At 42.7% G+C, this 25998-nt stretch overlaps 3 protein-coding genes across 11 annotated transcripts in view; all 3 read right to left on the bottom strand.

Annotated features, from left to right (window-relative positions):
* The window catches only part of LOC115205348 (protocadherin alpha-C2), a 204661-nt gene that overhangs the window by 166196 nt on the left and 12467 nt on the right, over positions 1 to 25998 (bottom strand). The window contains exon 1 of one of the 9 annotated variants that reach the window (XM_029771218.1): positions 22979 to 25378. The exons of 5 other annotated variants lie outside the window; for them this stretch is intronic. In XM_029771218.1, coding sequence (XP_029627078.1) covers positions 22979 to 25333 — 2355 coding nt within the window. In that variant the 5' untranslated portion in view covers positions 25334 to 25378. Of the gene's footprint in view, positions 1 to 4358; positions 6843 to 7829; positions 10271 to 22978; positions 25379 to 25998 lie in introns of those variants that run through there. 3 more of the 9 variants (XM_029771224.1, XM_029771214.1, XM_029771222.1) reach the window with 3 other exon arrangements.
* Positions 4321 to 16738, bottom strand: LOC115205356 (protocadherin alpha-8-like). Its single transcript, XM_029771254.1, has 2 exons — positions 14163 to 16738; positions 4321 to 4358 (listed from the first exon to the last, which is right to left on the bottom strand). The coding sequence occupies exons 1-2, from the start codon at positions 16524 to 16526 to the stop codon at positions 4338 to 4340; spliced, it is 2385 nt and encodes a 794-aa protein (XP_029627114.1). The 5' UTR covers positions 16527 to 16738; the 3' UTR covers positions 4321 to 4337.
* LOC115206884 (protocadherin alpha-3-like) lies at positions 10964 to 13488 on the bottom strand. The gene has a single exon (XM_029774058.1). It carries the CDS (start codon positions 13337 to 13339, stop codon positions 10964 to 10966), a length of 2376 nt encoding a protein of 791 aa, XP_029629918.1. The 5' UTR covers positions 13340 to 13488.

Below are 25998 nucleotides of genomic sequence, written 5' to 3'. Positions count from 1 at the left end.
CCATCTACTCTTCATCTACCTATCTCTCATCTACTCTATATCTCTCCATCTACCTATCTCTCCATCTACTCTATCTCTCCATCAACTCTTCATCTACCTATCTCTCCATCTACTCTCCATCTACTCTTCATCTACCTATCTCTCCATCTACTCTTCATCTACCTATCTCTCCATCTACTCTCTATCTCTCCATCTACTCTCTCTCTCCATCAACACTTCATCTACCTATCTCTCCATCTACTCTCTATCTCTCCATCTACTCTCTATCACTCCATTTACTCTTCATCTCCCTATCTCTCCATCTACTCTCCATCTCCCTCTCCCTCTCTCCATCTACTCTCCATCTCCCTCTCTCCATCTACTCTCTATCTCTAAAACTACTCTCTATCTCTCTCTCTCCATCTACTCTATATCTCTCCATCTACTCTCTCTATCTCTCCATCTACTCTCTATCTCTAAAACTACTCTCTATCTCTCTCTCTCCATCTACTCTATATCTCTCCATCTACTCTCTATCTCTAAAACTACTCTCTATCTCTCCATCTACTCTCTCTATCTCTCCATCTACTCTCTATCTCTCCATCTACTCTCCATCTCCCTCTCTCCATCTACTCTCTATCTCTAAAACTACTCTCTATCTCTCTCTCTCCATCTACTCTATATCTCTCCATCTACTCTCTCTATCTCTCCATCTACTCTCTATCTCTCCATCTACTCTCTATCTCTCCATCTACTCTCTATCTCTAAAACTACTCTCTATCTCTCTCTCTCCATCTACTCTATATCTCTCCATCTACTCTCTATCTCTCCATCTACTCTCTATCTCTCCATCTACTCTCTATCTCTAAAACTACTCTCTATCTCTCCATCTTCTCTATATCTCTCCATCTACCTATCTCTCCATCTACTCTCCATCTACTCTTCATCTACCTATCTCTCCATCTACTCTCTATCTCTCCATCTACTCTCTCTCTCCATCAACACTTCATCTACCTATCTCTCCATCTACTCTCTATCTCTCCATCTACTCTCTATCACTCCATTTACTCTTCATCTCCCTATCTCTCCATCTACTCTCCATCTCCCTCTCCCTCTCTCCATCTACTCTCCATCTCCCTCTCTCCATCTACTCTCTATCTCTAAAACTACTCTCTATCTCTCTCTCTCCATCTACTCTATATCTCTCCATCTACTCTCTCTATCTCTCCATCTACTCTCTCTATCTCTCCATCTACTCTCTATCTCTAAAACTACTCTCTATCTCTCTCTCTCCATCTACTCTATATCTCTCCATCTACTCTCTATATCTCCATCTACTCTCTCTCTCTCCATCTACTCTCTCTATCTCTCCATCTACTCTCTATCTCTCCATCTACTCTCTATCTCTAAAACTACTCTCTATCTCTCTCTCTCCATCTACTCTATATCTCTCCATCTACTCTCTATCTCTCCATCTACTCTCTCTATCTCTCCATCTACTCTCTCTATCTCTCCATCTACTCTCTATCTCTCCATCTACTCTCTATCTCTCCATCTACTCTCTATCTCTAAAACTACTCTCTATCTCTCTCTCTCCATCTACTCTATATCTCTCCATCTACTCTCTATCTCTCCATCTACTCTATATCTCCCCATCTACTCTCTCTATCTCTCCATCTACTCTCTCTATCTCTCCATCTACTCTCTATCTCTCCATCTACTCTCTATCTCTCCATCTACTCTCTATCTCTAAAACTACTCTCTATCTCTCTCTCTCCATCTACTCTATATCTCTCCATCTACTCTCTATCTCTCCATCTACTCTATATCTCTCCATCTACTCTCTCTATCTCTCCATCTACTCTCTCTATCTCTCCATCTACTCTCTATCTCTCCATCTACTCTCTCTATCGCTCCATCTACTCTCCATCTCTGACTTCCCCCCATATCAGTGTTTCCAGTACTGAGATCTAACTCACTCTTCATCCTTGACTTTCCCACCATCTCTCTTTTTGTCCATCTTCTGCATTGTTTCACATTCCTCTCAATCAATGTGTACAAGTGTCACTGAATAGGAATGACCTAGCAGTGCACTGCTGATTTTAGCTAACCTCAGTCATACTATTCCTAGCCTATAGAATTACCAAAGTGTGAAATCTGAAGTGGCCTAGTAGAATAAAATAGAAAATGGCCATAATTCAATATATTTAACAACGTGTTGATGTATTTTCACATGTACTATTGCTTCTCTGCTGACACCATCAGTTGACCAACTTACAATGAGGATTGCTTTAACATAATCCATGAGTTTCACAAAAACATGAACCAATTTTCATTAAATAATGTGCGAGAAGGCATAGCCATACAAAAGCCATCCCCTCCCCCTCCTCTTCCACCTGCTCCCTCCCTCTCTCTCGTTGCTGAGACCGCTGCACTGCACGTGAGGCTCGCCGACATGCTGTGGAAAACCAGCGACTACAGAGAGGTAATTCTGCCAGTCCGTTGCTAGGGCAACACCACCATCCCCTAGACTCGACCTGGTTCAGCCACACTCTCATAGCTGATGAGACACAACCTCTGTGTTAACCAATAGCATGAGATCATGTTTTGAAAATCAAAACAAAGGCCCATTATTATTTCAACCACACTGCATTAGAACACAGACTATGGGAAAAGGGGAGGAACATTCGTCGCTGGTTGCGTTCCAAGCCCCATGCAAATAATGAATGACAGCTCCCTAGTGAAGCCAAGCAGCACACCCCCACCCCAACCTACCCGGCTGGCTAGCGGTGTGCCAGAGACAGGCAGCTCTCTCTCTCCCCCAGCCACAGGCACAGCCTCAGCAGCACACCCCCACCCCAACCTACCCGGCTGGCTAGCGGTGTGCCAGAGACAGGCAGCTCTCTCTCTCCCCCAGCCACAGGCACAGCCTCAGCAGCACACCCCCACCCCAACCTACCCGGCTGGCTAGCGGTGCACCAGAGACAGGCAGCTCTCTCTCTCTCCCAGCTACAGGCACAGCCTCAGCAGCGCACGGCCCACATAACCAGTTACCACCACGGAGAGCAGGCTTTCAGACACATACTCATTCAGACAAACAAGGAGGTGGAATGGGTTCACACTCCAAAATATGTCGCTTAACGCTTACTTCCTTGTTCAATGTTTTTAATGTTTTACTGCATCCGGGATAGCGTACACAGATGTTCTGTCTTAACATCCTTCTTCAGTGTGTAGGTACGAGGTTCTTTCATTCAAAACAGGATCTGTGAAGAACAACAGATGGGCCGCAGGTGCTTCTAATCGGGGTTGTCACTCATCTGCCAATCAGAGGCCTCTCCCTCTGGTCTACCTGTTTACACATTTGTCACAAAAGAATACAGAATTATAGGGGATGGGAGCAGGCACGAAGGGCCCCTCACAAATCAATGGCCCCAGGTGTCCGCTCACTCATACTCATTCACTCACGAGCGCGCACACACACACCACTGTTGTCTTACGAAGCTACATGCCACATGATAAGACAGAATAATAACCCATCTAATGAAAACAACACCACAACAGCCACCACATTATTCAGTTGACATGACTAAAGGGCACAGCTCGATCGTTACAAACCAAAACAACTTGACTGTGTGGAAAAGGAGCTGATATGATAGTGTCATAGGTTTCAAGGCTGTGTTAAATCCCCAGTAGACTCTCTTTCTGAGGGGGTGTAGCCCCACATAAGGATTATGAAAAGCCTTTGATTACTGAAATAGCTCCATTCATGGCAACAACACAAGCTGAAGAGGGAAATGCATGGACCAAGGCCCTGTATATAAGGCTCAACGTACAGCTCTGTGAGGATGAGGCTGAAGTTAGCCCCATCCACTGACCTACGGTCAGCATTATACCTACTTATAGTCTAAATAGTTCTTGGTCACGTGTTGGCCTGAGCAGGTTCACTAATCTATGAATTACATGGATATTTTCCCTTGTTTTATTAACAGGTATCGACATTGTATCAATACAATACCAAGCCCAGGCTGACCCTCCTGAACAAGCAGACTGGAACCACCATGTATACCTGAGAAAACAATCCTCTTTCCTGTTCACCTCTAACCATATAGGATCAGACCAGCCGACCTATGTAAGTGAGTTGTTTAGTTAAAACAGATGGGGAAGTAATGGGCTGTCGAGTGACATGTCCAACTAAATAAAGTCCTATACTCCATTGTGTCTCAGGTTACAGCATGACAGCCGTGTCACCAAAATATCACATGGGCCCATCCACTCCGTTACACAGTCAGCTAGTTGAGACATCCATGACAGGACAAAACGGGCTATATTAGGCCACCAATAGCCGATTTTAATATATTTTAGATTGATGACCTCCTTACCTCTCCAGAAGCTCTCCTCCTGTGGTCGGGTACCACTAGAGTATTCCCATTGCTGCCCGGGACTATAGTAGAACCTATACTCATTCTGGGTCCAACTAACATGTACCGTTTGTCTCCGGATCTGTACTGGATGCTGTGGCACAGTGTCCCGTCGTAATTCACATCTTGTAAATACTTGGAGGAATCGTCTGGGGCTTTGGAGCACTGCATTACAATCAACACGATGATACTGATGATAAAAAGTGCTGAAACTGACCCCAAAGTGATGATCAAATAAAATGTAACGCTGTTCTCCTCCTCGTCTTTTACTGAACTTTTAACATCAGAAGCTGCAAAAGCCTCTTTGGGCTCCACAACGTTGATAATCACAGTAGCTGTTGCTGAGAGTGAAACGTTCCCATTGTCTTTTACCAGTATGACCAGTTTATGCTCAGCCTCGTCTGTCTCTGTGAATGACCGAAGTGTCCTTATCTGTCCTGTATAGCGGTCCAAAGCAAAGAGACTGTGGTCAGTAACTTCCTGCAGTGAAAATAACAACCAGCCGTTATAGCCTATATCAGCGTCATAGGCTCTCACTTTAGTCACCAAATGGCCTGCGTTCACATTGCGGGGAATCTCCTCCACACCTTCAGCGGAACCGTTAGCGCTGACTGGATACAAGATCACTGGAGCGTTGTCGTTCTGATCCAGAATGAACACGTTTATTGTGACGTTGCTGCTTAGTGACGGAATTCCAGAGTCTGTAGCTACAACTTGGAATTGGAACGTTTTGAGGGTTTCAAAGTCAAAGGTTTTTAGCGCCAGTATGTTTCCATTTTCAGGATTTATGTTGAGGAAAGATGACCATTTATTCTCCTCGACACCGTTTCTCAGAATATGATATGAAATAATTGCGTTTTCATTTATGTCACGATCAGACGCACTCACGCGAAAAAGTGAGGCGCCTGGGTGGTTATTCTCAGTGACATAGAAAGTATAGGGGCTCAGTGAAAACTCTGGACTGTTATCATTCACATCTGATACTACAACACTAATAGTCTTTACAGATGACAGGGACGGCTGGCCTGCGTCTTTAGCAACGATTGTTAGATCATATTCAGACTGTTTTTCCCTATCCAGAGGTGACTTGGTGACTACAGAGTACATGTTGTCATGTAGAGATGGTAATAGTGTGAAAGGTACGTCTTCCAATACATGGCAGAGAACTTTCCCATTGAGACCAGAGTCCAAATCAGTAACACTGATCAGTGCCACCGTGGTTCCGGGCCTAGAATCTTCTGGAATTGCCTTAGAAAATGATGTCACCTCTATCTCAGGTGCATTGTCGTTGAGGTCAACGATTTTGATTTTTACGCTTTTGTCTGTTGTCAGAGGAAGTTGTCCTTGATCTGATGCCAGAATATCAACCAGATAGCTATCCCTTTCCTCAAAATCTATTTGCTCTTTTACAGTTATTTCACCTGTGATGGTGTCTATATCAAAAAGTTTCCTTAACTTGCTGTTGACGTCATTGCCAAATGAGTAAACCACATTCCCATTCGGGCCGCTATCTAAATCGGTGGCATTTACCTTTATGACCATAGTTCCCAAAGGAGCGTTTTCATTTACACTTACAGAATATATATCTTTAGTGAACACAGGAGTATTGTCATTAACATCCAGTACGTCCACTGATATTTCCAGAGTTCCAGATCTGGGTGGTTTTCCACCATCAATGGCAGTGAGGAGTAATTTATGGCTTCTTACAGCTTCTCTATCTAGTGGTTTCTGTAAAACCAAAAACGGAATTTTACCGTCCTCACCTCGATCTTTAACTTCCAAACGAAAATGGTCATTATGACTCAGTTTATATTGTTGAACGGAGAATGGACCTTCGTCTGGGTCACGAGCTGCTTGTAGCTGAAATCGCGCTCCCGGTAACCTGGACTCTGAAATCTCTAACTGTTTCTCTTTCTCAGGAAAGCTGGGAGAATGGTCGTTAACATCTAACACCTCCACCGAGACATAATGGATCTCCAGCGGGTTCTCTCGAACGGTTTTCAGGTTGATCAAACACACGCTGCTCCGTTCACACACCTCCTCTCGGTCTATTTTTCGGTTCACATATAAGATGCCGTCATTCTGGTTTAGCTGGAAAAGGGGCTCCGTCGAGCCCGACACGATTCGAAATCCCCTCTCCTTCAAGCTGCTCAGATCTATTCCCAAATCCTTAGCTATATTCCCCACGACAGTTCCTTCCTTAAGCTCTTCAGAGATGGAGTATCTTATCTGTGCAGATGCCACGGTCCAAAAAAAACACGTAGCAACCATGAAAACTACCCTCTGCCGTCGCTCGCGCCATGCCCCGCATCCTCTTTGTTCCATGTTTTTAAGGTTAAAGAGAAATCCAGAGCAGTTTCACTACACCGCTGCCGGCAACGTCATCGTATTCATCGCACTCCCAAATATAATCACAGCTCGGTATCTTACAATATGTTAGCGTTGAAAGGTTTCAAATGACAATTTATCCTCGAAGCTCTGAAATCTGCTAGCGACGAAATACCAAAACAGCTATAAAGGGAGGACTCAAAAGTATGACCAATATTTCATAACCCTTCTTCTACTTGCACACTGACACCATGCGTTTCAGCCTCATATTGCAGGATTGGGTATAATTAGACCCTTTACGATCTTTTACTACACGAATACCGAGTGCTATTTCCAAACAAAACATTGTAAAAGACAAAACAACATTACAAACCATTGTACTGGTTAGGCAAAGATGGGATATACATGGGGAAGATCTTTATTAGACGTCGGGCCTTCCCTGTGGCTCAGTTGGTAAAGCATGGTGTTTGCAACGCCAGCATGGTGTGTGCAACGTCAGGGTTGTGGGTTCGATTCCCACGGTACAGTACAAAAAAATTAAAATGCATGGTATGAAATGTATGCCCTCACTAGTGTAAGTCGCTCTGGATAAGAGCGTCTGCTAAATGACGAAAATGTAAAATGTCTGCGGGTGCATGTTGGTTGATGTTTGCAACAAGTGTCCTACATAGAACTACATGGTTTGGACCATGTCAATAAATACTGAAAAGGATTCTTCTATAGCCTAAGTGAAACTGCAAAGCGTCTTTAACCATCTCAAGAGAGTTTTGTCACAACGAAGATGCTGAATGTACTCCACCAGGTTTCAGCACCATGGACAGCGGAAGTCCCTAGTACTGCGTCTTTTGACGAGAAAACCCCCGTGGGACGGAGCCCTCTGAGGTATACACAATATTTCTAATCGACCGATTCAGATAATAACACAAACAAATGCACGCTTTTGCCACCTACAATAGTGTCTATCATATGTGCCACCCCATAGATGACTCATACATTCAGTCCCTGCGGCACGGATCCTGTAACCATCAGAAATAGTACTTTGATTGAAAATACTGAGAACTAACGAGTAGTTAGTTACTCATGACAATGTGGTCAACTTCTTACCTCTCCAGAAGCTCTTCTCCTGTGGTCAGGTACCACTAGAGTATTCCCATTGCTGCCCGGGACTATAGTAGAACCTATACTCATTCTGGGTCCAACTAACATGTACCGTTTGTCTCCGGATCTGTACTGGATGCTGTGGCACAGTGTCCCGTCGTAATTCACATCTTGTAAATACTTGGAGGAATCGTCTGGGGCTTTGGAGCACTGCATTATAATCAACACAATGATACTGATGATAAAAAGTGCTGAAACTGACCCCAAAGTGATGATCAAATAAAATGTAACGCTGTTCTCCTCCTCGTCTTTTACTGAACTTTTAACATCAGAAGCTGCAAAAGCCTCTTTGGGCTCCACAACGTTGATAATCACAGTAGCTGTTGCTGAGAGTGAAACGTTCCCATTGTCTTTTACCAGTATGACCAGTTTATGCTCAGCCTCGTCTGTCTCTGTGAATGACCGAAGTGTCCTTATCTGTCCTGTATAGCGGTCCAAAGCAAAGAGACTGTGGTCAGTAACTTCCTGCAGTGAAAATAACAACCAGCCGTTATATCCTATATCAGCGTCATAGGCTCTCACTTTAGTCACCAAATGGCCTGCGTTCACATTGCGGGGAATCTCCTCCACACCTTCAGCGGAACCGTTAGCGCTGACTGGATACAAGATCACTGGAGCGTTGTCGTTCTGATCCAGAATGAACACGTTTATTGTGACGTTGCTGCTTAGTGACGGAGTTCCAGAGTCTGTAGCTACAACTTGGAATTGGAACGTTTTGAGGGTTTCAAAGTCAAAGCTTTTTAGCGCCAAAATGTTTCCATTTTCTGAATGTATGTTGAGGAAAGATGCCCATTTGTTCTCCTCGACACCGTTTCTCAGAATATGATATGAAATAGAGGCGTTTTCATCTACGTCACGATCTGATGCGCTCACGTAAAATACTGAGGCGCCTGGGTCGTTATTCTCAGTGACATAGAAAGTATAGGGGCTCAGTGAAAACTCTGGACTGTTATCATTCACATCTGATACTACAACACTAATAGTCTTTACAGATGACAGGGACGGCTGGCCTGCGTCTTTGGCTACTATTGTTAGATCATATTGAGATACTTTCTCTCTATCCAGTGGTGACTTGGTGACTACAGAGTACATGTTGTCCTGTAAAGACGGCATTAATGTAAATGGTATGTCCTCGACTAAAGAGCAGATCACTTTTCCATTAAGACCAGAGTCTAAATCATTAACACTGATTAGTGCTACAGTGGTACCGGGTCTAGAATCCTCGGGGATTGCGTTCGAAAAAGACGTCACCTCTATCTCAGGTGCGTTGTCGTTGAGGTCAATAATCTTTACTGTTATGCTTTTGTCTGTTGTCAGAGGTGCAGATCCTTTATCCGATGCCTGTATATCAATCTCATAGCTGTCCTCTATTTCAAAATCGATCCATTCTCTGACAATTATCTCACCTGTGATAGCATCTACTTCAAAAAGTTCACGTAACTTACTGTTCACATTACTACCAAAATAATAAATGATTTCACCGTTTGAACCCTCGTCCAAATCCGTAGCGTTGACTTGTATGACTGTTGTGCCAATAGGAGAATTTTCATTTAGCGTCACAGAGTATGACTCTTTAGTGAAAACAGGCATATTATCATTAACATCTAAAACGTCCACTAATATTTCTATTGTACCAGACTTGGGAGGGTTGTCTCCATCAATGGCTGTGAGCAGTAATTTATGCCTTTTCAAAGCTTCTCTATCTAGTGGTTTCTGTAGATTTAGAATAGGGATTTTACCATCCTTTCCACGGTCTTTAACTTCTAAACGGAAATGATCGTTGTGGCTGAGTTTATATTGTTGAACAGAATATATTCCACCGTCTGGGTCAACGGCAGCCTGCAGCTGAAAACGCGCCCCTGGTAAGGCTGACTCAAATATCTCTAACCGTTTCTCTTTCTCGGGAAAGCTGGGAGAATGGTCGTTAACATCTAACACCTCCACCGAGACATATTGGATCTCCAGCGGGTTCTCTAGAACGGTTTTCAGGTTGATCAAACACACGCTGCTCCGTTCACACACCTCCTCTCGGTCTATTTTTCGGTTCACATACAAGATACCGTCATTCTGGTTTAGCTGGAAAAGGGGCTCCGTCGAGCCAGACACGATTCGAAATCCCCTCTCCTTCAAGGTGCTCAGATCTATTCCCAAATCCTTAGCTATATTCCCGACGACAGTTCCTTCCTTAAGCTCTTCAGAGATGGAATATCTTAACTGTGCCGACGCCCCGCTCCAAAAGAGAACCAAAGCAACCATGAAGACGACCCACTGCCGTCGCTGCCTCCATGCCCTGAATCCTCTTTGTTCCATGATTTCCAGATAAGTAAAAACTGTACACAGCACTTCCGCTATGCCTCAATCTGGGGAAACGCTCTATCCATTACATTCGTAACTATAACATCAGCTAATTATCCAAAGTTATATTTATTCTGGCAATGTAAGATATTATTCTCCCCACGATGCTGCATGACTGAATTCCTCCATCAACTGAATAATCTACGAAACCAACAAGGGGGCGGACTCAAAATGTGACGGGAGAAAATGTATCAGGAGTGTTATTCTAGTTGGGTACTGACACCTTGCGATACTACGTCACATTACAATATCATTTAAGAGTTTACATTTTTATATTTCAATACTGAAAACTACCTTGGCACAATACACATTTGACAAAACGTTACTGCAAAAGGTGTATAGATATGGGAGTTCTGGTTGAATATGACATATCGTGATGTCTTTACAAGAACTAAAGCGTTATACAAGAATGCAACAAGGAAATTGAATTGAGAAAGATTTATAGAGAAAGAGGAGAGTTTATATGTCATCACCTTTTGTCAAGCATTCATCAAATAGCGCTTTGAAGTGCCCAACGTTTCAGCACCACTGTGGCGAACAGCGCCCAGTGAGCAGCGGCTGTAAATGAACGAGCAACTTCTGTTGTGAGACCATGTTAGAACCAACAACCCTCTGACGTCAAAACAACATAGGCCTATTTAAAATACTCACAAATGGCTAAAAATGTTACTCGAAAATCAGCCTCAATAGAGGGTACGTGATGATGGTGAAATACAAGGTTGTTTTCAACTTCTTACCTCTCCTGAAACTCTCCTCCTGTGGTCGGGTACCACTAGAGTATTCCCATTGCTGCCCGGGACTATAGTAGAACCTATACTCATTCTGGGTCCAACTAACATGTACCGTTTGTCTCCGGATCTGTACTGGATGCTGTGGCACAGTGTCCCGTCGTAATTCACATCTTGTAAATACTTGGAGGAATCGTCTGGGGCTTTGGAGCACTGCATTACAATCAACACGATGATACTGATGATAAAAAGTGCTGAAACTGACCCCAAAGTGATGATCAAATAAAATGTAACGCTGTTCTCCTCCTCGTCTTTTACTGCGCTTTTAACATCAGAAGCTGCAAAAGCCTCTTTGGGCTCCACAACGTTGATAATCACAGTAGCTGTTGCTGAGAGTGAAACGTTCCCATTGTCTTTTACCAGTATGACCAGTTTATGCTCAGCCTCGTCTGTCTCTGTGAATGACCGAAGTGTCCTTATCTGTCCTGTATAGCGGTCCAAAGCAAAGAGACTGTGGTCAGTAACTTCCTGCAGTGAAAATAACAACCAGCCGTTATATCCTATATCAGCGTCATAGGCTCTCACTTTAGTCACCAAATGGCCTGCGTTCACATTGCGGGGAATCTCCTCCACACCTTCAGCGGAACCGTTAGCGCTGACTGGATACAAGATCACTGGAGCGTTGTCGTTCTGATCCAGAATGAACACGTTTATTGTGACGTTGCTGCTTAGTGACGAAATTGGAGAGTCTGTAGCTACAACTTGGAATTGGAACGTTTTGAGGGTTTCAAAGTCAAAGCTTTTTAGCGCCAAAATGTTTCCATTTTCTGAATTTATGTTGAGGAAAGATGCCCATTTATTATCGTCACCACCGTCTCTCAGAATATGATATGAAATAAGTGCGTTTTCATTTATGTCGTGATCTGAAGCACTCACAGAAAATACTGAGGCACCTGGGTGGTTATTCTCAGTGACATAGAAAGTATAGGGGCTCAGTGAAAACTCTGGACTGTTATCATTCACATCTGATACTACAACACTAATAGTCTTTACAGATGACAGGGACGGCTGGCCTGCGTCTTTGGCTACTATTGTTAGATCATATTGAGATACTTTCTCTCTATCCAGTGTTGACTTGGTGACTACAGAGTACATGTTGTCATGTAGAGATGGCGTTATTTTGAAAGGGTTGTCCTCAGTTAGAGAGCAGACAACTTTCCCATTGAGACCAGAGTCCAAATCATTAACACTGATTAGTGCTACAGTGGTACCGGGTCTAGAATCCTCTGATATTGAGTTAGAGAATGATGTCACTTCAATCACAGGTGCATTATCGTTGACATCCACAATATTAATAATTACAGTTTTGTCTGTTGTCAATGTAGCTGCCCCTTTGTCTGACGCTTGTATATCGATCTCATACTTGTGATTTTCTTCAAAATCAATTAGTCCTGTTACAATTATTTCGCCAGTAATCGGGTCTAAATCAAAACATTCTAGAACCTCCCCTTCCACGTCATTACCAAATGAATAGACAACTTCAGCATTAGAACCCTCGTCCAGATCAGTGGCGTTTACCTGTATGACTGTTGTTCCTAAATTAGCGTTTTCATTCAACAATACAGAGTACGCATCTTCAGTAAAAACCGGGGGGTTATCATTGACATCGGATACATCTACAGTTATTCTCATGTCTCCAGATCTTGGAGGTTTTCCTCCATCAATAGCTGTGAGCAGCAATATATGGCTCTTTACAGCCTCTCTATCCAGTGGTTTCTGTAAAATAAGACTAGGGGTTTTACGGTCCTCACCTCGATCTTTAACTTCTAAACGGAAATGATCATTTTGACTGAGTTTATATTGTTGAACGGAATATATCCCGCCGTCTGGGTCACGAGCTGCTTGTAGTTGAAATCGCGCCCCTGGTAACGCAGATTCTGAAATCTCTAACCTTTTCTCTTTCTCGGGAAAGCTGGGAGAATGGTCGTTAACATCTAACACCTCCACCGAGACATAATGGATCTCCAGCGGGTTCTCTAGAACGGTTTTCAGGTTGAGCAAACACACGCTGCTCCGTTCACACACCTCCTCTCGGTCTATTTTTCGGTTCACATACAAGATACCGTCATTCTGGTTTAGCTGGAAAAGGGGCTCGGTCGAGCCCGACACGATTCGAAATCCCCTCTCCTTCAAAGTGCTCAGATCTATTCCCAAATCCTTAGCTATATTTCCCACGACAGTTCCTTCCTTAAGCTCTTCAGAGATGGAATATCTTATCTGGGCTGAAGCTCCGATCCAAAAGAAAATCAAAGCAACCATGTAGGTGACCGACGGCTGTCGCTCGCGCCATGCCCTGCATCCTCTTTGTTCCATATTTTAGAATAAATAACGAGAATCCACAACACTTCCACTATTCCTTCATTGGTGACTGTTGTCCATCCATTATATTAGCAAACATGACAAATGCTCATGATCCAAAAGTGTTTTAAGAATGTCAATTTTAAACCTTATTCTTCCCACGATCCTGCATAACTGCATTCCTCCAGCGACTGAATCGTCTAAGCAGCAAGTGGGCGGAGTCAAAAGCATTATGGTAATTATTTCTCTCAAGATCGTTATTGTAGTTGGGTACTGACATCATGCGATTCTACCTGACATTACACTATCGTTGAAGCTTAGTAATGGAATCTTGACACGATACATATCAGATAAAACTTTACTGCAAAAGTTGTATTGATTTTTTTTTTAAGTCGGTATACACGTTACAAACCATTACGTACAATGCTTATTTCTGCTAACATAAAGCAACATTTACCCTACCCATGTATGCAACAAGTGTCTGACATGGAAAAAAGAATGAAGAAGAATATAATATCCACTGTAAGAGCATGTATACGTCGTCACTTTCACCAGTTAAACAGCACATTAAACTGGACAGCATTTCAGCACCACAGTGGTGGACAGCGACCTGTGCAGAGAGCAGTGTCACTTTCGGCAATCATTTAACAGCTAACAAACCTCGTTAGCCTACTTAAAAACCTAAAATGGTTCATGCATTCACACATAACCCTTTCTTGGTCAATGAAAAACCAGACAGAAATTCTAACAAACAGAATGGGAATAGTACGCCATCATCAAACTCAGCATTGTAATTGTCAGTAGAAGATTTCTGAATAGGTCGTTTTCATCCCCTTACCTCTCCAGAAGCTCTCCTCCTGTGGTCGGGTACCACTAGAGTATTCCCATTGCTGCCCGGGACTATAGTAGAACCTATACTCATTCTGGGTCCAACTAACATGTACCGTTTGTCTCCGGATCTGTACTGGATGCTGTGGCACAGTGTCCCGTCGTAATTCACATCTTGTAAATACTTGGAGGAATCGTCTGGGGCTTTGGAGCACTGCATTACAATCAACACGATGATACTGATGATAAAAAGTGCTGAAACTGACCCCAAAGTGATGATCAAATAAAATGTAACGCTGTTCTCCTCCTCGTCTTTTACTGAACTTTTAACATCAGAAGCTGCAAAAGCCTCTTTGGGCTCCACAACGTTGATAATCACAGTAGCTGTTGCTGAGAGTGAAACGTTCCCATTGTCTTTTACCAGTATGACCAGTTTATGCTCAGCCTCGTCTGTCTCTGTGAATGACCGAAGTGTCCTTATCTGTCCTGTATAGCGGTCCAAAGCAAAGAGACTGTGGTCAGTAAGTTCCTGCAGTGAAAATAACAACCAGCCGTTATATCCTATATCAGCGTCATAGGCTCTCACTTTAGTCACCAAATGGCCTGCGTTCACATTGCGGGGAATCTCCTCCACACCTTCAGCGGAACCGTTAGCGCTGACTGGATACAAGATCACTGGAGCGTTGTCGTTCTGATCCAGAATGAACACGTTTATTTTGACGTTGCTGCTTAGTGACGGAATTCCAGAGTCTGTAGCTACAACTTGGAATTGGAACGTTTTGAGGGTTTCAAAGTCAAAGCTTTTTAGCGCCAAAATGTTTCCATTTTCTGAATTTATGTTGAGGAAAGATGCCCATTTGTTCACTTCACCACCGTCTCTGAGAATATGATATGAAATAAGTGCGTTTTCGTCTACGTCACGATCTGAAGCACTCACGGAAAATACTGAGGCGCCTGGGTCGTTATTCTCAGTGACATAGAAAGTATAGGAGCTTAATGAAAACTCTGGACTGTTATCATTCACATCTGATACTACAACCCTAATAGTCTTTACAGATGACAGGGACGGCTGGCCTGCGTCTTTGGCTACTATTGTTAGATCATATTGAGATACTTTCTCTCTATCCAGTGGGGACTTGGTGACTACAGAGTACATGTTATCCTGTAAAGACGACATTAGCTTGAAAGGCAAGTCTTCCAATACAGAACATATAACTTTCCCATTAAGACCAGAGTCTAAGTCATTAACACTTATAAGTGCTACAGTGGTTCCGGGTTTGGAATCTTCGGGGATTGCCTTCGAAAATGATGTCACTTCTATTTCTGGCGCATTATCATTCACATCAATAATCTTTACAATTACGCTTTTGTCTGTTGTCAATGGAACGGGTCCCTTGTCAGATGCCTGTATATCAATGTCATAAATATTGTGTACCTCATAATCTATCAGACCTTTTACGGTTAGTTCACCAGTATTCGGATCCAATCCAAATAGTCGCAGTAACTTGTCATCTACTCCATTACCAAATGAATATATAATTTCACCGTTTGCATCTTCGTCCAAATCGGTTGCTTTTACCTGAATGACAGTTGCACCGACAGGAGAATTTTCACCAAGCATTACAGAGTATGCGTCTTTAGTGAAGACAGGTGAGTTATCATTAACATCCAATACCTCAACGATTATTTCCACAGTCCCAGACCTCGCTGGTTTTCCTCCATCAATGGCTGTAAGCAGTAATCTATGATTCTTAGCAGACTCCCTATCTAACTGCTTTTGTAAAATCAAAATAGGCATTTTACGGTCCTCCCCTCTATCTTTAACTTCTATACGAAAATGATCATTGTTACTCAGTTTATATTGTTGAACAGAGTATGGGCCACTATCTGGGTCACGTGCAGCTTGTAGCTGAAATCGCGCCCCTGGTAACGCAGATTCTGAAATCTCTAACCGTTTCTCTTTCTCAGGAAAGCTGGGAGAATGGTCGTTAACATCTAACACCTCCACTGAGACATAATGGATCTCCAGTGGGTTCTCTAGAACGGTTTTCAGATTGATCAAACACACCGTGATCCGTTCACACACCTCCTCTCGGTCTATTTTTCGGTTCACATACAAGATACCGTCATTCTGGTTTAGCTGGAAAAGGGGCTCCGTCGACCCAGACACGATTCGAAATCCCCTCTCCTTCAAGGTGCTCAGATCTATTCCCAAATCCTTAGCTATATTCCCCACGACAGTTCCTTCCTTAAGCTCTTCAGAGATGGAATATCTTATCTGGGCTGAAGCTCCGATCCAAAAGAAAATCAAAGCAACCATGTAGGTGACCGACGGCTGTCGCTCGCGCCATGCCCTGCATCCTCTTTGTTCCATGTTTTAGAATAAATAACTAGAATCAACAGAATTTCACTATTCCTCAATTTGTGTCAGTTGTCTGTCCATTATATTAGCAAATATGACCAATGGTGACTATCCAGTAGCGTTTTAAGAATGTACATTTAGATCGTATCCTCCCCAAGATGCTACATGACTGTATTCCTCCAGTGATTGAATAAGCTAAGCAGCAAGGGGCGGACTCAAAAGTATGACGGGGTGAAATCTACCAGGAGCAGAATTCTAGTTGTGTACTGACACCCAGGGGCGAAAATCTGATATCAACTTGAGGGGACAATTACATGACATTTTCTCAAGAGCAATTCCTAAGGGGGACACCAAAAGTAGTGCTGTAACACATAGCCTACGTTGTGTTATGTTAAATGTATATTGAGGAACCATAATTACTACAACTGGATAATTGAAAGTTACAGCAGTTAACTGAAGGGTTGTCCCAACTTGTTCAAATCATAATAATTCTACTACTAATAATAGTTATAGCAGTGTTCCTTATAAGTCCAGTATGTACGCAGGTATTTGTACTGCGTACATACAACCAGCAATACCAAGAAAGGTCAATAGGTGGCAATGGTACTGTACACTGTATGGGTGCAGTTTTAGTAAATACAATGAACATGGTGTGATCTCATCTAAAAGAATCTCCATTGAGAACCATCACAAAGTTGGTCTCCGTATTGAATTGACCTTTTTATTTGACTTTTTCTGATACATTTATATAGTCATTAAATATGTGCCACTGGCCTGAGTCTACTACAATAGCTTTACAAGAACAAAAAGCTCAAAATAAGTACAGTTCTAAAAGCGAAAGAACTACTTCAATGAATACTTCAAAAATACTTATTTATTGTTCAGTCAGTGTCTCAACTCTTAAAACATCAGCTATGGACAAGTATGTCACACAAAGTACGCAATTTTAAATATAATAACATAAAATAAATAATTAGCAAGTGTACTGTCATGTACTAAAAACTGAAAACTACTAAACAAAATAACAAATATCATACTATACACAAGGGGTTCTCAAACAGGGGTCTGTGGACCCCTAAGGGTCCCTGGTGTAATTGCAAGGGGTCCATGAAATAAAAAAGTGTAATGAACATATTCAGCACCACAAGGATTCCAGTAACTTTACATATAATATAGAGGGGGTGGAGGTCCCTGAGGACTAGAGGTCGACCGATTAATCGGAATGGACGATTAATTAGGGCCGATTTCAAGTTTTCATAACAATCGATAATCGGTATTTTTGGCCACCGATTTTTTTTTTTTTTTTTATAAATATTTTTTAACTAGGCAACTCAGTTAAGAAAACATTCTTATTTTCAATGACGGCCTAGGAACGGTGGGTTAACTGCCTTGTTCAGGGGCAGAACGACAGATTTTGACCTTGTCAGCTTGGGGATTCAATCTTGCAACCTTACGGTTAACTAGTCCAACGCTCTAACCACCTGCTTTACATTGCACTCCACGAGGAGCCTGCCTGTTATGCAAATGCAGTAAGAAGCCAAGGTAAGTTGCTAGCTAGCATTAAACTTATCTTATAAAAAACAATCAATCAATCAATCATAATCACTAGTTCTCTACACATGGTTGATGATATTACTAGTTTATCTAGCCTGTCCTGCGTTGCATATAATCGATGCGGTGCGCATTTGCGAAAAAGGACTGTCGTTGCTCCAACGTGTACCTAACCATAAACATCAATGTCTTTCTTAAAATCAATACACAAGTATATATTTTTAAACCTGCATATTTTGTTAATATTGCCTGCTAACATGAATTTCTTTTAACTAGGGAAAATGTGTCACCTCTGCAACAGAGTCAGGGTATATGCAGTAGTTTGGGCCGCCTGGCTCGTTGCGAACTGTGTGAAGACTATTTCTTCACACAGCCGACTTCGCCAAACGGGGATGATTTAACAAAAGCGCATTTGCGAAAAAAGCACAATCGTTGCACGACTGTACCTAACCATAAACATCAATGCCTTTCTTAAAATCAATACACAGAGGTATATATTTTTAAACCTGCATATTTAGCTAAATGAAATCCAGGTTAGCAGGCAATATTAACCAGGTGAAATTGTGTTAGTTCTCTTGCGTTCATTGCACGCAGAGTCAGGTTATATGCAACAGTTTGGGCCGCCTGGCTCGTTGCAAACTAATTTGCCAGAATTTTTGCCAGAATTTTACGTATTATAATTAAGTCTATGATTTGATATTTGATAGAGCAGTCTGACTGAGCGATGGTAGGCACCAGCAGGCTCGTAAGCATTCATTCAAACAGCACTTTAGTGCGTTTTGCCAGCAGCTCTTCGCAATTCTTCAAGCATTGCGCTGTTTATGACTTCAAGCCTATCAACTCCCAAGATTAGGCTGGTGTAACCCATGTGAAACGGCTAGCTAGTTAGCCGGGTGCGCGCTAATAGCGTTTCAAATGTCACTCGCTCTGAGACTTGGAGTAGCTGTTCCCCTTGCTCTGCATAGGTAACGCTGCTTCGAGGGTGGCTGTTGTCGATGTGTTCCTGGTTTGAGCCCAGGTAGGAGCGAGGAGAGGGACGGAAGCTATACTGTTACACTGGCAATACTAAAGTGCCTATAAGAACATGCAATAGTCAAAGGTATATGAAATACAAATCGTATAGAGAGAAATAGTCCTATAATTCCTATAATAACTACAACCTAAAACTTCTTACCTGGGAATATTGAAGACTCATGCTAAAAGGAACCACCAGCTTTCATATGTTCTCATGTTCTGAGCAAGGAATTTAAACGTTAGCTTTTTTACATGGCATATATTGCACTTTTACTTTCTTCTCCAACACTTTGTTTTTGCATTATTTAAACCAAATTGAACATGTTTCATTATTTATTTGAGGCTAAATTGATAGTATTTATGTATTATATTAAGTTAAAATGAGTGTTCATTCAGTATTGTTGTAATTGTCATTATTACAACAACAACAAAAAAAACGGCCGATTAATCGGTATCAGCTTTTTTGGTCCTCCAATAATCGGTATCGGCGTTGAAAAATCATAAATCGGTCGACCTCTACTGAGGACCACTCTAAACCTTGCCCGCCTTGCCTCAAAATATGCAGGGGTTCCTGTACCCAAAAAAGGTTGAGAACCACTGCTATACACACTACTGAACAAAAGAAACAAACATATGTTTGCGGGTTTCAATGGATCCAGCAGATATTTTCCCTCTAGACTGTCCAGCCTGTCTTTATGTACATTACAGACAACTACGCCGTTCAGTTTCTCTTGGCCCATGCAAGCCCGTAGCCAAGTCTTTAACCTGCAGAGTGCACTGAAACTCCTCTCAGCCTCACATGAAGACACTGGCACCCCAAACAGAATTCTGATCAGCACCTCAACTTGGTCAACCAACCCCAGCACCTCCACTGGAAGCCTCCTGAGGACCTCTGCTGCCTCTCCACTGGTGCTACAGGAGTATTTGTTGCGAAAGAGATGCAACTGCAGTGAAAGAGAATCTATGTTCAGCTCAGGGTACTGATCTAGAGACTCATCCAACTCCCCCGTGAGAAGCGCTCTTTCCAACTTTTGCAGGACGTTTAGACTGTCCTTGTCTAAACGGTTGCCAAACAACCTCCACACCATCCAACACTTAAAGAAATTCTGCCCTATAGTGATGCACCGCTTTGCCAGCAAATCGTCTTGAGTGTCTCTCAATGGAGTCAATCAATGTTGTTGCTTTCTCATACAGTGCAAGGTATCTTTCGTCATTTCTGCTGTTTACCCCACGCACTGGATAACTGGGGACTGATTGGATTTAGCTGGTGTGCTGTTACAGTTACAAAGTGGAGGTGGGTTTGGCAATTTTGATGTGCTGTGAATTTTTCATTGGCTTTTCTCCAGTTCCTAAATCCTGCACTAATGAAGGCAGCATCCACTCTTTGGCCAAAAGATGGCTGGCTTGAAAACCCTTGTCTACAGTGAAAACACAACACTCCTTTTATTGATGGATTATAATGTAGCCAGGGGAAATCACGAAACCATCTCTCTTGAAACGTCAACACTCTGTTGGCAAGAGTTCGCAGTTCTATAAATTGTAGGTGTGGCTGATATGGTTTTGTGCCATCACTGAGGTAACTGGACAATGCTGTGCCACTGTCCCCTATACTGGTGCTGCTGGCAACAAGGTTGACACCTGGTCCTGCCGTGGCTGTGACACTGTCCTCTGAAGTCTCTCTCCCTGGCTCTTTCCCTTTCACCACCCTCACTGACTCACAGTCTGTCTCCTAGAAAAGAAATAAGGTGTTTGCCGTACTCCTAACTACCGGTACCCAAAACTACACAATTAATCACAACAGCAATACCATTGCCTTAAACAAATCTTAGTTCAGTCACCAGTTTAAGTTGAGAGTGGGGGTATCCATGGCATTTTCCAATTATGTCCCTATTTTACAAGTCTAAAAAAGAGAGAACCTTTCATAATGTTGCCAAACAAAGACTCAACCAACTTACCTGAGACTCCCTGTCTCTGCCAGTCTGTCCCTGCCTATCAGTCTCTGCCAGTCTGTCCCTGCCCATCTGTCACCAGCTCTGCTGTCTGTGTGCCACCTGTTGCCTGCTCTGCCTAATGGCATCATTGTGAAACATTTCCATTTCACTTCTTTCTTATGAACATTTTATCAACTAGTCTTTGAGATATTTGGCTACTAGGGTTCTTACTTTGCATTTTGGTGTACTGAAAAATACTCTGATGTCCGTCTTTTTTTCTACCTGGCTGGCTACACACACAGTGTGCAGGTTATTTACAGTAGGAGATGTCTATCATCTATTATCTTCTACCATTCTATATGGGCTTCGATCTAAAAGGTAGCTAGCTAGTCAGCTTGCAAATGTGAAACGGATTGCAGTGACAAGCGTTGACAGCTGTATGAGTTCACCATTTACACAACGTATGCTGCAACCTTTTGTCATTTTAATATAGTTTATGTTTTATATTGGCTGGCTTCCAACAATAGCTTAATTTACAGAGCTAGTGAGCATCAATTCTGTTTCTGTGGTGTTTACTATTATCTTTGCTATCGTCAGTTTACTCCAATATCGGCACACAGGTGCTTCAAAGTCCCCTAGCGACAATTAGCTTTTGCAACGAGACCATTAAAGATTTTTAAGACAATGGTAGAAGAGAGTGTAGTTCTGTTCAGTTTGGAGTTCAGCTTATCGCTAACCTGATCACAGGGACTTTGACGCACTACAGCTGTATGCTGATCTTGGAATAAACTCACAATAGCAAAGATTCCATCTTTGACGACGCCACATGCATGGGATAGGTACTAGCTAGCTTGCTAGCTAATGTTTGCTTTAGTTTGCGCGCTAGCTCTGCAAATTCAGCTATTGTGTGTGTGCACCCTGCCAACATAAAACAGCATCTCTATGGTGCGATTGACTGGATTAACCTCACGTTAGTTACGTGCATTGAGTGCTTTTCAGACGGTAGACACGAACCCTCAGTCACCTTGCCAGCTAAGGAACACTACATTGCATTGCTAGCTTCTCTCATTGAGTCAAATTCAAATAGCTGCAAACACTGGTTGATGTTACTGTAGCCAGCTAGCAAACATCAGCTAACCGCTAGCTAACACAGAGTGACCTTTTAATTTAATGCAGCGAAAATGAAGACGTGTTAAAATGGTGACGGTTATAAATGTGTTTTCTTGTATTGAGTGGTAGAAGCAAAGAAATGTCTAACATATCCTTTGTTTGAACTACTTACTGGAGGTCAGCCACCAACAACAGACTCTGTCAGATTCCCACACATGTACAGTAAACCATTGTGAGGCAAAGGGAGGGAGGTCACAATCTTTTGAAACTTAAAAACTCGCTATTAAGTGCCTATAATCGGGACAAGTGCTTTCATTGCGAATTATTAATATTATTGAAATTACATGGTTGGGGGGGACGTGTTATATCTGTAAAAACGTTATCAGTGAAGCAACATCTCAAGACATCTGTCAGGAAGTTGAAGCTTGGTCGCGAATGGGTCTTCCAAATGGACATTGACCCCAAGCATACTTCTACAGTTGTGGAAAAATGGCTTAAGGACAACAAAGTCAAGGTATTGGAGTGGCTATCACAAAGCCCTGACCTCAATCCTATAGAAGATTTGTGGGCAGAACTGAAAAAGTGTGTGCAAACAAGGAGGCCTACAAACCTGACTCAGTTACACCAGCTCTGTCAGGAGGAATGGGCCAAAATTCACATAACTTATTGTGGGAAGCTTGTGAAAGGCTACCCGAAACGTTTGACACAAGTTAAACAATTTAAAGGCAATGCTACCAAATACTAATTGAGTGTATGTAATGTTTACTAGGATTAAATGTCAGGAATTGTGAAAAACTGAGTTTAAATGTATTTGGCTAAGGTGTATGTAAACTTCCGACTTCAACTGTATCTTCTTACCTCTGCCGAAGCTCTCCTCCTGTGGTCAGGTACCACTAGAGTATTCCCATTGCTGCCCGGGACTATAGTAGAACCTATACTCATTCTGGGTCCAACTAACATGTACCGTTTGTCTCCGGATCTGTACTGGATGCTGTGGCACAGTGTCCCGTCGTAATTCACATCTTGTAAATACTTGGAGGAATCGTCTGGGGCTTTGGAGCACTGCATTACAATCAACACGATGATACTGATGATAAAAAGTGCTGAAACTGACCCCAAAGTGATGATCAAATAAAATGTAACGCTGTTGTCCTCCTCGTCTTTTACTGCGCTTATAACATCAGAAGCTGCAAAAGCCTCTTTGGGCTCCACAACGTTGATAATCACAGTAGCTGTTGCTGAGAGTGAAACGTTCCCATTGTCTTTTACCAGTATGACCAGTTTATGCTCAGCCTCGTCTGTCTCTGTGAATGACCGAAGTGTCCTTATCTGTCCTGTATAGCGGTCCAAAGCAAAGAGACTGTGGTCAGTAACTTCCTGCAGTGAAAATAACAACCAGCCGTTATATCCTATATCAGCGTCATAGGCTCTCACTTTAGTCACCAAATGGCCTGCGTTCACATTGCGGGGAATCTCCTCCACACCTTCAGCGGAACCGTTAGCGCTGACTGGATACAAGATCACTGGAGCGTTGTCGTTCTGATCCAGAATGAACACGTTTATTGTGACGTTGCTGCTTAGTGACGGAGTTCCAGAGTCTGTAGCTACAACTTGGAATTTGAATGTTTTGAGGGTTTCAAAGTCAAAGCTTTTAAGCGCAACAATGTTTCCATTTTCTGAATTTATGTTGAGGAAAGATGCCCATTTGTTCTCGTCACCACCATCTCTCAGAAAATGATATGAAATAAGTGCGTTTTCATCTACGTCACGATCTGATGCGCTCACAGAAAATACTGAGGCGCCTGGGTGGTTATTCTCAGTGACATAGAAAGTATAGGGGCTCAGTGAAAACTCTGGACTGTTATCATTCACATCTGATACTACAACACTAATAGTCTTTACAGATGACAGGGACGGCTGGCCTGCGTCTTTAGCAACGATTGTTAGATCATATTCAGACTGTTTTTCCCTATCCAGAGGTGACTTGGTGACTACAGAGTACATGTTGTCCTGTGAAGACGGCGTTAGAGTGAACGGGACGCCATCGCTTATAGAACAGATCACTTTTCCATTAAGACCAGAGTCTAAATCATTAACACTGATTAGTGCTACAGTGGTACCGGGTCTAGAATCCTCGGGGATTGCGTTCGAAAAAGACGTCACCTCGATCTCAGGTGCGTTATCGTTGAGGTCAATAATCTTTACTGTTATGCTTTTGTCTGTTGTCAGAGGTGCAGATCCTTTATCAGATGCCATTATGTCGATCTCATAGCTGTCTTGTAGCTCGAAATCGACCAATTCTTTCACAACTATCTCACCCGTATTCGTATTTACATCGAAAAGCTTACGTATCTTGTTTTTTACAATTTTACCGAAAAAGTAAAGGACCTCGGCATTTGAACCCTCGTCTAAATCCGTGGCATTTACTTGCACGACTGTCGTGCCTATTGGAGAATTTTCATTCAATGTCACCGAGTATGACTCTTTGACAAAAACGGGCATATTATCATTTACATCTAAAACATCAATAACTATTTCCACAGTCCCAGACCTGGGAGGTTTTCCTCCATCAATGGCTGTGAGTAGTAATGTATGTCGTTTCATAGCTTCTCTATCTAGGGGCTTTAGTAGATTTAGAACAGGAATTTTACCTTCCCTTCCTCGATCTTTAACTTCCAAACGAAAATGGTCATTTTGACTGAGTTTATATTGCTGAACCGAGTACTGGCCACCATCTGGATCAACGGCAGCTTGCAGCTGAAATCGTGCACCAGGTAAAGCGGATTCGTATATTTCTAACCGATTCTCTTTCTCGGGAAAGCTGGGAGAATGGTCGTTAACGTCTAACACCTCCACCGAGACATAATGGATCTCCAGCGGGTTCTCTAGAACGGTTTTCAGGTTGATCAAACACACGCTGCTCCGTTCACACACCTCCTCTCGGTCTATTTTTCGGTTCACATACAAGATGCCGTCATTCTGATTTAGCTGGAAAAGGGGCTCGGTCGAGCCCGACACGATTCGAAATCCCCTCTCCTTCAAGGTGCTCAGATCTATTCCCAAATCCTTGGCTATATTCCCCACGACAGTTCCTTCCTTAAGCTCTTCAGAGATGGAATATCTTATCTGGGCTGAAGCTCCGCTCCAAAACAGAACCAAAGCAACCATGTAGGTGACACTCTGCCGTCGCTCCCGCCATGCCCTTTGTTCCATGTTTTCAAGACAAATAGCCCTAATCCACAGCGCTTCCACTATTCCTTCATTTGTGACCGTTGTCTTTCCAGTATGTTCGTCAAATACCAAAACGAATAAACAAACAATTGTCTTATTTATGTCAATTCCAGATCTTATTCTCTCCACGAACCTGCACGACTGTATAACTCCAGGGACCGATCAAACCCACCAAACCAGCCAGGAGGAGGGCTCAAAAGCATGACGATAGTATTTCTACCAGAAGCGCTATAGCTGGGTACTGACACCATGCGATTCTAACTCGCATTGCGCTGTTGTTTAATAATGTTAGGCCTACTTTTACTAGTCCAACCCTCCCAGAATGCTATATTGGTACAACGCATGAGGGAGAAAGGTCAGTACAAGGTTAGAATAAAAATGGTCAAAGACTCCAGTCACCCAGGTCATAGACTGTTCTCTCTGCTACCACACAGCAAGCGGTACGGGAGCGCCATGTCTAGGTCCATTCATCCAATGTCCACCCGGACTATTTACATTGTTTTTACACTGCTACTCACTGTTTATTATCTATCCATAATCACTTTACCTACATGTACAAATTACCTCATCAAGCCTGTACCCCGCGTATTGACTCGGTACCGGTACCCCCTGTATATGGGCTCTTTATTGTTATTTTATTGTGTTAC

The sequence above is a fragment of the Salmo trutta genome, chromosome 13 (genome assembly GCF_901001165.1).
Source record: "Salmo trutta chromosome 13, fSalTru1.1, whole genome shotgun sequence".
Classification (NCBI taxonomy): Eukaryota; Metazoa; Chordata; class Actinopteri; order Salmoniformes; family Salmonidae; genus Salmo; species Salmo trutta.
Note: the sequence above shows the minus strand (reverse complement) of the source record. Positions and strands in the feature narration are given on the sequence as shown.